General features: G+C 40.3%; 1 protein-coding gene across 2 annotated transcripts in view; it reads left to right on the top strand.

The window, feature by feature from the left end:
• The window catches only part of LOC122558997 (protein bicaudal D homolog 2-like), a 115,858-nt gene that overhangs the window by 33,359 nt on the left and 69,031 nt on the right, over positions 1-13,468 (top strand). For both annotated transcript variants that reach the window (XM_043708047.2, XM_043708045.2), the window contains exon 2: positions 5,022-5,234. In XM_043708047.2, the coding sequence (XP_043563982.1) occupies positions 5,022-5,234 (213 nt within the window). The remainder of the gene's footprint in view (positions 1-5,021; positions 5,235-13,468) is intronic.

Genomic DNA, 13,468 nt, shown 5'->3' with positions numbered 1-13,468 from the left:
GCTTGTGCTGGGATGGATGTGTTATCCCAGCCGAAGTGGTGTCCTTCCTCATCCATGTGTGAGGATACTAGTGAGAGTGGGTCATGTCTTTTTGTGGCTTGTTGGTGTTCACGTATCCTGGTGGCTAGTTTTCTGCCTGTTTGTCCAATGTAGTGTTTATTACAGTCCTTGTATGGTATTTTGTAAATGACATTGGGTGTCATCTCAGCTTAAGACAATGCATTAAATGGTACAGACTTTACCTTCACACAATGTTGAGTCAATTCTATTCCTAAAGTGGGGCTTACAGACTCTTACATGGATTGATGCAGTTTTTGAGCAAAACAAAATGTAATTCTGCAAATACAGATTCACCCCATAAACCTGTGCATGTATGCAGGAGAGACCGAGTGGGTGTGTGCGTGTGTAAGCTTTGTCAAGTATCTGAGAGTTTGATGGGGTATATGAAAGGGAAAGTGTGAAGGATGCGTGTGTGTGCGTATGAGAGAAGGTCTGCGTGAGTGAGTGTGTGTGCACGTGTATGTGCGAGAGTGAGTGACTATATAGTGCAGTGGAGTCACCTGTCGTGTGACATGTCCCAAGGTCCTGGCTGAAGCCTTCCCTCACGAGTATCGAACTTGGATATCAGCCTCTGCTCGGTCAATTTGCATTGTTGCTTGTCCCGAAATCCACTTTGGAGGACGGTCACCTGGAGGTCCGAGGCTGAATGTCCTGGACCGCTGAAGTGTTCCCTGACTGGGAGAGAACAGTACTGTCTGGTGATCATTGCACAGTGTCCATTCATCCATTGTCGTAGTGTGTTCAGTCTTGCCAATATATCAAGATTCAGGGCATCCCTGCATGCAACGTATGAGAGATCACGTTGGCCAAGTCACATGAGAACCTGCCGTTTGTATGGTGGGAGATGTCTCAACATGTAATGATGGTATCCGTGTTAACCACTGTCGTGTCTTACAGTGCTACGGACAATGATTACCCCTCTTATTGAAAGGTTCCTCTAAGTTAATTTTCAATTCTAAAGAGAACACATTGCACGTTGGTAGTGCCCTTACCATTGGACTGGGAGGCATGGGTTCAAGTCCCACCTGCCCCAGGTGTATGTAGTAATATCTCTGAACAGGTTAGTTAGAAAAATAGATTAAGTAAAAAAAAATCAGTGCACCTGTTGATTTGGAATATTAATGGATCTGTGTAAATATCATTAAGTTAATACATTTATGGGTTCTATAAATTCAAACATGTTATTGGAAAGAAAGCTTTGACAACATTCTTTGTCTTGCATTCATCAGAACAGATGCAAGAATGATTTTTTTTGTGCTTCTGTTTTTAGCATAAAAGTAGTCCCTGTATCACATGGAACTTGTGTGTTGCTGATGGAAGATAATGTTGTTTTTCATCTTTCTTAGCACGCAGTGTTCAAGTTGTACACGATGTAGTAGTACGTTCAAAACATTAATGGTGACACTATTGGTAAAATTCAGAATTTCATCTTGTAATTTTAGTACATTTTCCTTCAGACCTCCTTCATCCCCCAAATGTAGAGTGTATTTGGTTCTGTGTATGTCATGGACATAACTTCTGGCTGGTCTACAAGTGCAAATTAGGCAGGAGACTTTAATCTCAGTCTGTTCCAAAACAGGAATTCCACCTTTTGTTTCCAGCTGTTCCTAAAATAGCAATTTTTCAATTAAGTAATGTCTTAGTAGTTATACAGGCCAATTATATGAATAAACATGGTTGTAAATCTGCTCGCTGAGCTGATAGATTTGTTCTCAGAACTTTAGTCCCCATGCTAGGTAACATAATCAGTGAGCCTCCGGTGCAGTGCTGGTGTTCTGTCCTGCTTTCTGTTGTGTCTTGGTCTGTTAAAGCGGGTGGTTTTTGTTTCAAGAGGACAGAAATGGGGTACAAATTGATGTATTTGTTGATGGAGTTCCCAGTTTGAATGCCAGGCCTCTACGAATTCTTGTGTGTGTCTCTGTTGGCCTGTTCTAGGATGGATGTGTTGTCCCAGTCAAAGTGGATACGAGTGATAGCTGGTCATGTCTGGTGGCTAGTTTCCTGCCTGTCTGTCCAATGTAGTGTTTGTTGCAGTCCTTGCAGGGTATTTTATAAATGACATTCATTTTACTGGTTGCTAGGTCTTTTAGGTGCATCAGTAGCTGTTTCCATGTGTTGTTAGGTATGTGACACCAAGGGGTCTGAGTTAGTCTGGCAGTCCTCTCCGAGATGTCTTTGTATGGTAGTGTGTCTTAAGGTCTCTGGTCATGTTGTGTCGTCTTGTTTGTTGTTTAAGAATTGGTGGACTGTGTCTATTGGGTAGATATTGTCCTTGAATACGCTATATAGGTATTTTTCTTCTACTCATAGTTTAAATGGGCCACAACACACGACAGCACCCATGGTCTACAAGCAGCAGAAGAAACCTACCTATAATGTATTCTGGAACAGTGGGTACCTGATTAAACACTGTGCGCCAATTCTTGAACAACAAATTCAAACAAGAAGACAACACACCCAGATACTCTAGCCACAGTACCATACATCAAAGACATCTTGGAGATGACTACAAAACTACTGTGACCCCTTGGTGTCATAGCCCACAAACCAAACAAGACACAGAAACGGCTACTGATGAACCTGAAGGATCCTGAAGCAGCAATCAGCAAAACAAATGTCATTTATAAAATACCCTGCAAAGACTGCAACAAACACTACATCGGATAGACAGGCAGGAAGCTAGTCACCAGGATACACTAACACCAACTAGCCACCAAAACACATGACCAGCTATCACTCGTATCCTTGCATATAGACGAAGGAGGACACATCCATCCTAAACAGAGACACAAACGGGAATTGCTAGAGACCTTGCATTCAAACCAGAACTCCATCAATAAACGCAACGATTTGGACTCCATTTACTAACCTCTGAGAAAAAGAACTGGAAATGATATCACCCACTTTAACAGACTAAGGCACGTAAATAGAAAGTGGGACAGAACACCAGCGCTTCACTGGAGACTCGCCAATGATGTTACCTAGCATGCTGAAAAATGTCTGAGAACAAACCTACCAGCTCAGCTGGCAAACTTACAACCTGAACCTCAACCTGAGCTACAAATCTTCTCAAAAATCACATGGATAAACATGATAAACAGTCTTAATATCAATTTAAAATATTTATGGCTTGGGTTCAGTTGGTGATTCTTAAAAAGAAATCTTTCATGGATTGTGATCATTGCTGGGTAGGCCAGCATTTCTTACCCATCCCTAATTGCATTTGAGAAGGTGATGTGAGCCATTGCCTGAAACACTGCAACCCATGTGGTAGGCAATCCATACTAGGGATGCCATTAGGAAAGGAGTTTTCAAATTTTGAACTAGGGACAGGCAAAAAAAATGAATTAGTTCCGCATTGATTAAGTTTAAAACTGATTTGGATAGATTTTGTAAGGCATCTTTGTTCCTGCTTCACATCATATCCCAGACCTTTCCTACAGTAAGAGCCACAACTTCTCTTTTTGAGAAGGATTCCCTTTACTTGGTGGAGAACATTAAAATTGACTGAATTTAATGGATATTTGGAAATGATGTATAAAGCCTCCTAAATTAATATTTCGCCAAGAAATATAATATAGAATGATTTTTACTTTTGAAAAATTCTGTATCATACTACAAGAAATATATAGGTTAAGAACACAGTTTGTGTGTAATGAGTGGATACTGACTTCGGGGCATGAATGGGGTCAGCAGGGCTTTGTAAATGCTGGCCATTTCTACAACATCTTTCTCTTGATACAATGATGTAAAATTACCTACTATTTGAAGTAGAAACAGAAATACCTGGAAAAACTCAACAGATCTGTCTGTATCTGTGGAGAGAAAGCAGAGTTAACATTTTGGGTCCAGTGACATGTCTTCAGACCTTTTTTTTTTTTAAGTATATTGAAGCTATTTTGAATGGACACTCCAAGACTGGTAAATGAACAGCACCTCCAAGTTCTTGTCTACATTTGCCATTCTATTCTCATTGGGTGAAAATCCTGGAACTTCCAAACCTATCACCTTTGCCATAATGGTGATTCAAGAGAAGGTCTTGAAGGCAAACCGTGAGAATTAAATGTGATCTTGGTTAACTTCATCCATATACTGAAAAAGTTGTAAAATTTGTGGTTAGATGGCTGTGGGAAAGCAAATGTCTAGTGGTATTATCACTAGACTATTAATTCTGAGACCCAGGTCTCAGTATCTAGGTTTGAATCCTGCCATGGTGCATGGTGGAATTAAGACTCTAATGATGGCCAGGAGTATCAGGGTAAACCCATTTGGTTAACTGATGTCCTTTTAAGGAAGGAAACTGCTGTCCTTACCTGGTCTAGCCGACATTTGACTCTGGATCCATATGATTGGGGTTTGGCTCTCAACTGCTATCTGGGCAATAAATGCCTGCCTGTCTAGCGATGCCCACATCCTATTTTTAAAAAACTTGTTATTCACCCCTTTTCTTTTGAGCACGCTTCTGTTAAGGATAATTCTTGGGCCTTTCGTGGAAATAGTTTTGACTGAAGCTTTTACTGTGGTGGGGTTTGATTGTCATTTTCCATTTGATTTGCAACACTGGTTTGAATTTTTCATTAAACCATTTCAAAAGGAAGTGTTGTGCTGAAAGTCAGCATGATAGCAGTAATTGCATATGATCTGCTTATATGTCATCATATAGTCAGTTTAAGCTAATGGAAGTTAAACAAATGAACTATAAGAATGGGTAATTCTGAAACATCACTCTGCCAGCATGTAGTAGTCTTAACAAAGCTGAAAGTATTCACTGTTGGAAAACTGTTTTGAATGTAGCTTATAACTTTGAAAATTTCTAAATGTCTTTGAACTTTAGTACTGTGCAATTTATATAACTAAGCATCCATGATCAGTGTGCAAAATGTATATTATTATTTGTTTATGCGATTGATGCAGTGTGCAGTTCTGTCCCCCTAAGCGTTGTGGTTTATGTTTGTTTTTAGGCTTTTGGTCAGGCATATAGCAACCAGAAGAAAGTAGCAGCTGATGGAGAGAGTCGTGAGGAGTCCTTGATTCAGGAGTCTGCTTCTAAAGAGGCCTATTATGTTGGGAAGATTCTAGAACTGCAAACAGAACTAAAACAGTTGAAAAATGTGCTCACCAATGCCCAGTCTGAAAATGATCATCTTGCTTCAATCACACAGCAGCTAAAAGAGGTAACAAAAAATAATTAAATTGAATTTTTAAATTTTATTTTTTAAAGGATATATCTATGCCACATTATCTGTTTTTTAAAATTTATTTTATCATTTCTGTTAATCTTTTGTTGACATGCACCAATTTTCAGTGATGACAACAAAGTTGGTCTGTGTCATGCAATCAGAAAAAACACAGATGTGGTCTTTTCCTTTGCTGTTAGTTGATTTCATTAGAGATAACTCTGAAAGCACGAATAGTTAGCCTCACAAAATTCCTGGACTTTGGAGAGGAAGAAAATCAAGTAATTTTTTTTTCCAGATTATGATCCTTAAATCACTTCTCCCAGTATAAGGATCAAATCAGTTGCAGAATGGTTGAATTACCCATATGTGCCGTTTAGGTTTGGATTAAGCAACAAAGGTTGCTACACGAGCTACTGCTTTCAGAATAAGAGTCATAAGGGGAGAAAGGTAGAAGAGAAAGGAGCTTTTGTTCTTAATTTTAAACAAGAGGGAGACCAATTTAGAGTCATAGAGTCATAGAGATGTACAGCATGGAAACAGACCCTTCGGTCCAACCCGTCCATGCTGACCAGATATCCCAACCCAATCTAGTCCCACCTGCCATCACCCGGCCCACATCCTTCCTATTCATATACCCATCCAAATGCCTCTTAAATGTTGCAATTGTACCAGCCTCCACCACATCCTCTGGCAGCTCATTCCATACACGTACCGCCCTCTGTGTGAAAAGTTGCCCCTTGGGTCTCTTTTATATCTTTCCCCTCTCACCCTAAACCTATACCCTCTAGTTCTGGACTCCCGACCCAGGGAAAAGACTTTGCCTATTTATCCTATCCATGCCCCTCATAATTTTGTAAACCCCGAGAAGGTCACCCCTCAGCTTCTGACGCTCCAGGGAAAACAGCCCCAGCCTGTTCAGCCTCTCCCTGTAGCTCAGATTCTCCAACCCTGGCAACATCCTTGTAAATCTTTTCTGAACCCTTTCAAGTTTCACAACATCTTTCCAATAGGAAGGAGACCAGAATTGCACGCAATATTCCAACCGTGCACAAATTTTGCGAAAAGTAAAAAGCAGGACCAGAATGACCCTTTTTTTGAATGAATTATTAAAGATTTCATGGATTTTCAATGAGGTGGAGAATATACTTCAAAATCTAAAAAGTATGTTTGGAATACACATTCATTATCACGGTTTTTCAGGACAGGCAGGATAGACCAGAACAACTTTTCCAGTCTGGTAATCGTGACCCTTTTATAGGCCATTTCAAACATGGCCAGAACATTTTTGAGACTCTTTATGATAGTAATGCGCCTTCTGGGTTCTCTTCCAAGCCAGAGTGTAGGATCCTTCTTAAATTAATTGCCAGCGTTTAGCTTAACATACTGAGTGAATCACGACATCTTGTGCCTCCCATTATGGCGAGTGGCATGCTTTTGCTCATGGAGCATGTGACAGCTTCCTGAACTATATTGATGAGACCAGTACATAAAAATAGTTCAGAGTCCTGATGTTGACTAAAAGTAGATTCCCGAGTTTAAGAATATCTAGAAATAATTTTTATTTACCCTCATTAATTATCTCACGTCTCACATTTTAAAACTATATAATAATATGGATCAAGGATCAGAGACTGGTATTTTGACTGTCAGTTTACAGAAATTGGAAACCTCTTGGAGCACGTATTGCAACTTAGACTGTTTCTTGGAACTTTATTTATTATTTTAGTTTATTAAAGTTGATTGACTGTAAGACCTTAATTCCTGTAACTATATTGCTGCCTTGCTAAAATACCTAGAGGGACTTTAACCGCTCCAGCGATATATTGAAATCCTAATAGTACCATCCATCAAACTTATGAAGCAGATAAATTACTGAAATATCTTGTCTTTTTTTCTGTTTATGCACTTGCTATATTCATTGCGCTTGCAATTCTGAGGTTAACATTTTAGGACAGCCACAATATGGATTTTATTTTTAGTCTTTCATGGTACTTGTTAGTTGTTTCCTATTTTGCATATGTAGTTGTGTAAAATGTCTGGAGCAATCAACCAAGCATAAGTTTAAAGGTTTTCAGCTACTTAGCTCATTTCCATCTGCATTAGAATGTGTACAGTCCGATTTCAATTCTATTTAATTTTAAAAGATGTATGCAAATTGGTCCCAGGGAACAATAATCAAACCAGCACATTGTGGGGATGTGTTTGGACAGGTTGGTTTCTTTAGAAGGTGGCAGTTTGCCATTTTGACACTTGATCAGTGTTATTTTGAATAATATTTAACTTTACAGCATTAGTGCTGCTTTTCTGTCTGGTGTTTTAATGTCTGTGGAATTTCTTGACTTAATTTTTATGCATTTTGAATTATAGTGAACCAGATGGGTTTTTAATAGCAAATTAACAATGGTTTCAAGTCATCATTGGACTTTAAATTACCGATTTTTAAAAATGTGGTGGGATTTGAAACTGGGTCCCTCAAACGTGACCTAAATCTTTTGGATTTTTAGTCCACTGACAATAGCAATATGCCTTCACCTTGCCCTGTTTCATTTAATCACCTTTTCTCTGAAGTGTGATTGCCACCATTTAATTAAACCAAAGAATTGTATGGGGCAGGAGTCCAGTCAACACATTGCACCTTTTGGGTCACCTTTTAGTAGTTGTCTATTTTGCCCCACCTCCATGCATCTTTTTTTTTTTGGCTGCAGTTTTCTTCAATGCTTGTTGTTCTTCTTCTTCTTTGGTCAGTTAGTCTTCTTTCAGTTCGTAGATTTGAATAATCTAATGTTAACATGAGGTGTATTTTGTCGTAAGAACATTAATTTATTGTCTGGGGCTTTTAATGTAAAAAAACATTGTAAGGAATTTAATGGAAGCATATTCAGACAAAAGTTGATTGTGTCAAAAAAGAGATAATAGGACGAGTAAGGAAAAATTTGGTTGAAAGTTGGGTTTCAGAAAAATCTGTTAGGCTCAGAGAGGGAGGTGAAAACATCATAGGATGGATGAGATGGTATTACAAGGTCATAGGGACGGATATAGTGTCAGCAACTCAGCTTGAAACTCACATGCTTATCCATCTATTCCTGACTCCTTTCTTCACTTCCTCCAGTTTTACAGTCCTCCATGAACTTGGCACTACTCCAATTGTTCTAGCTTCTTGTGAGTTATTGATGTCCACTCGAGGCTGTGCCATTAATTCTCGAATTCTCCCACAAATCTGTCCTTTTGAGCGCTCTCCTACTTAAAGATGCTACTTATCTCCAATCTCATTAAATTGATTATTTGTGCTAAAACTCCACACTGTGCAAAACGAATGAGGCTTCTTGACGAAACACAGCTTGAGTTCCAACTTTGAGAGGTTGTTAGATGGAAATTGACTCTAAGGCAAATTGGGAAATGAAGGTGCATTAGCAATGTGCTGAGATGTACTAGGCAAAAGTGGCACACCTAGTGTTTTACAAAGGTGAATGGCTGCCAAAAAAAGTAGCAGGATTTGGGATATCTCAGTATATTTCTTGTGATGAAGTGTGCACAGTTGTTTTTCTGTTCCAACTGCTGCAAAACAAAGACACCTTCTTGAAATAGCTCCGCAAACCAAATGTTCCATGTAACTGTGGTGTTCGGTCATGTTAGATCTCTTTGGTTCATTGGTAAATGATGATGAATTATACGATATAGTTTCTCCTGCTTAATTTGATTTGCAGGATATTTGTTCATTTTAATTACTTTGACTTGATGGAGATGCAGCTTTTTCTTTTCCCTGGTATCCTCGATTACCAAGCCTCTTGACCACTCTCCTATTTTCTTACACAATCCTCAATTAGCCACTTCCTCTATGGTGGAAAGACTGCTGTGATTGATTTTGAGCTTTCTTAGCTTGACTGGCATATATTTGACAGAATTTATCTTGGAGCAACTATTATCTACTTACATTTTGACTGAAAACTATTGCGATGTACCAAAGCTGATTTATCTAAAATTTGGTAAAACAACTTGCTTGTGACTGACTCTGTTAAAGTTTATAAATTGAATTCCTGTTTCAAGTTGTCTATGACCATTTTAGTGTTTTTAAAAAAAACCTGCATCAGGCAGTTATGATAAAGAACAAAGAACAGTACAGCACAGGAACAGGCCCTTCAGCCCTCCAAGCCTGTGCCAACACATTTTGCCCTTCCGTACTAAAACTGTCCTTAATTACAGAATCCGTATCCCTCTATTTCCTTCATTTTCATGTATTTGTCCAGATGTTTCTTGAATACTGCTATTTGTCTGCTTGCACCACCACCTCTGGTAGTGATTCTAGCCACTCACCACCCTCTGTGTGAAAAGCTTGCCTTGCACATTTTTTAAACTGGCTTCACCACACCTTGAAACTGTGTCTCATAGTAATTGATCCCTTGACCCTTGCCCCAGGAAAAAGCCTAATACTTTCCAGTCTATCCATTCACAATTTTATAAATTTCTATCAGGTCATCCCTCAATTTCCTGTATTCCAGTGAAAACAAATCCAACTTTCCTTCACAGCTAAAATCCCCCATACCAGGCAACATACTGGTAAACCTTTTTCTGTACCCATTCCAAAGCATTAGCAGCCTTCTGGTAGTGAGGTGACCAGAACTGCATGCAATATTCAAGTGTGGCCGAACTAAATTTCTATAATGCCACAGCATAACTTGTCTATCCTTATACTTAATGCCTCTTCCTATGAAGACAAGCTTACCACAGGCCTTTTTCACTACCTCATCTACCTGCCCTGCCACCTTCAGTGATCTGTTGACCTGCACATCCAGAACCCTTTGCATATCAATACTACGAAGGGTTCTGCCATTCACTGTATAATTTTGAACTGTACTTGATCTTCCAAAATGCATCACCTCACATTTGTCTGAATTAAACTCCATCTGCCATTTTTCTGCCCATGCCTCCAACTGTTCTATATTCTGCTATATCTTCTAACAATCTTCCTCACTATCTGCAACTCCACCAATCTTTGTATCGTGTGCAGATTTACTAATTAGACTAGCTGTTTTCCTTCAAATCATTTATGTACACCATGAATAGCAGAGGTCCCAGCATTGATCCCAATGTGACACCACTAGTCATGACCCTCCATTCCAAAAAGCATCCTTCCACCACGGTGGCTCAGTGGTTAGCACTGCTGCCTCACAGCACCAGGGTCCCAGGTTCGATTCCAGCCTCAGGTGACTGTCTGTGTGGAGTTTGCACATTCTCCCTGTGCTCTGCATGGGTTTCCTCCGGGTGCTCAGTTTCCTCCCACAGTCCAAAGATGTGCAGGTCAGGTGAATTGGCCATGCTAAATTAGCCATAATGTTAGGTGCATTAGTCAGAGGGGAATGGTTACTCTTTGGAGGATTGGTATGGAATTGTTGGGCCGAAGGGCCTGTTTCCACACTATAGGGAATCTAGTCACTACCCTTTATGTCCTCTGAATAAGCCAGTTCTATATCCATCTTGCCAGCTCACCCAATACCATGTGACTTCACTTTTTGAACCAGTCTGCCGTTAGGGACCTTGTCAGACACTTTACTGAAGTCCACACAGACAACATTAGCTGCTGTCTCATCATTAATCATCTTTGTCACCTCCTCAAGTTAGTAAGGCATGACCTCCCCCACACAAAACATGCTGTCTATTGCTTATAAGTCTGTTTGCTTCTAAGTAGTAATGATTTGAATGGTTAAAAAGAACCTATTATGTAATTTAGTTATTCTATCAACTTGCTAAATGATTTTTTTAAATGTTAAAAAAATTGAAATCAATAATCAGGTTCTTGAAAACGTGCTGTCAAAGAGAACATTTGAAACATATCAGTTAACCATGAGGTTCAGATTGAGGATGACATCAACTAAAACTGCAGACAGTCGAAGTCTGAAATGAAAACAGGAAATGCTATAAATACTCAATTCTGGAACATCTGTGGAGAGAGAAACAGCTAATGTTTCAGATCTGTGAATTTCAAAGGATATCGCCTCACAATTCAACTATATACTCTGACAAGGCCAAAAATTATGATATGAATCTAAGTCTCCGCCAGTCTAAATTCGGATACAATCATCTAAACAAGTCACTTGCCTCTGGCATAATCCCATTTATCCATAAACATTTTGGATGTGTATGTGTGTAATTTCTAACAAATCTACTCTCCAGCATAGCCATAATACTCATTGCAATATCAGGATCAGAACTCCCAGATACACTAATATGTGTATTGGAAGGTTGGCATAGTGGTGACAGAGATTCATATACAGCATGGAAACAGACCCTTCGGTCCAACCCGTCCATGCCAACCAGATATCCCAATCCAATCTAGTCCCACCTGCCAGCCCCTGGCCCATATCCCTCCACACCCTTCCTATTCATAACACCCATCCAATTGCCTCTTAAATGGTGCAATTGTACCAGCCTCCACCACTTCCTCTGGCAGCTTGTTCCATGCACGTACCACCCTCTGTGTGAAAAAGTTGCTCCTGAGGTCTCTTTTATATCTTCCCCCCCCCCCCCCCCCTCGCCTAAACATATGCCCTCTAGTTCTTGACTCCCCCACCCCAGGGAATTGCCTATTTACCCTATAATTATTACCCTATAATTGTCAACCTCTATAAGGTTACCCCTCAGCCTCCAACGCTCCAGGGAAAACAGCCCCAGCCTGTTCAGCCTCTCCCTATAACTTATATCCTCCAACCTGGCAACATCATTGTAAATCTTTTCTGAGCCCTTTCATGTTTCACAACATATTGTGTAGAGTTCTGGCCCCTATATTTCGGGAAGGCAAGAAGCAGGCGAAGAGGGGATTTGATAGAGATATACAAGATGATCAGAGGATTAGATAGGGTAGAAAGTGAAAGTCTTTTTCATAGGATGATAACATGAGCGTGTATGAGAGGGCATAACTACAAATTGAGGGGTGGTAGATTTAAGACAGATGTCAGAGGCAGAAAGTGCTAAGGGCATGGAATAGCCTACCTGCTAACGTAGTCAACTCAGCCACATTAGGGAGATTTAAACAGACCTTAGATAAGCACATGGATGATTTTGGGATAATGCAGGGGGACGAGCTGAGAATAGTTCACAGGTCGGCACAACATTGAGGGCCGAAGAGCCTGTTCTGCGCTGTATTGTTCTATGTTCGATGGCCTATCTTTCCGATAGAACAGAGACCAGAATTGCACGCAATATTCCAACAGTGGCCTAACCAATGTCCTGTACAGCCGCAACATGACCTCCCAACTCCTATATTCAGTACTCTGACCAATAAAGGAAAGCATACCAAACGCCTCCTTTACTATCCTATGTACCTGCGACTCCACTTTCAAGGAGCTATGAACCTGCATTCCAAGGTCTCTTTGTTCAGCAATACTCCCTAGGACCTTACCATTAAGTGTATAAGTCCTGCTAAGATTTGCTTTCCAAAAATGCAGCACCTCTCATTTATCTGAATTAAACTCCATCTGCCAGTTCTCAGCCCATTGGCCCATCTGGTCCAGATCCTGTTGTAATCTGAGGTAACCCTCTTCGCTGTCCACTACACCTCCAATTATGGTGTCATCTGCAAACTTACTAACTCTACCTCTTATGCTCGCATACAAATCATTTATATAAATGATGAAAAGTAGTGGACTCAGCACCAATCATTGTGGCACTCCACTGGTCACAGGCCTCCAGTCTGAAAAACAACCCTCCACCAACACCACCCTCTGTCTTCTACCTTCGTGCCAGTTCTGTATCCAAATGGCTAGTTCTCCCTGTATTCCATGAGATCTAACCCTGCTAATCAGTCTCCCATGGGGAACCTTGTCGAACGCCTTATTGAAGTCCATATAGATCATATCTACCGCTCTGCCCTCATAAATCTTCATTGTTACTTCTTCAAAAAACTCAATCAAGTTTGTGAGACGTGATTTCCCACGCACAAAGCCATGTTGACTATCCCTAATCAGTCCTTGCCTTTCCAAATACATGTACATCCTGTCCCTCAGGATTCCCTCCAACAACTTGCCCACCACCGAGGTCAGGCTCAGCGGTCTATAGTTCCCTGGCTTGTCTTTACCGCCCTCCTTAAACAGTGGCACCATATTTGCCAACCTCCAGTCTTCTGACACCTCACCTGTGACTATCGATGATACAAATATCTCGGCAAGAGGCCCAGCAATCACTTCTCAAGCTTCTCATAGAGTTCTCTGGTACACCTGATCAGGTCCTGGGGATTT

The sequence above is a fragment of the Chiloscyllium plagiosum genome, unplaced genomic scaffold (assembly GCF_037043375.1).
Source record: "Chiloscyllium plagiosum isolate Xiang-an unplaced genomic scaffold, Cpla_swu_hap1 HiC_scaffold_14, whole genome shotgun sequence".
Lineage (NCBI taxonomy): Eukaryota > Metazoa > Chordata > Chondrichthyes > Orectolobiformes > Hemiscylliidae > Chiloscyllium > Chiloscyllium plagiosum.
The sequence above is the reverse complement of the archived record's forward strand: the minus strand, read 5'-3'. Positions and strand labels throughout refer to the sequence as shown.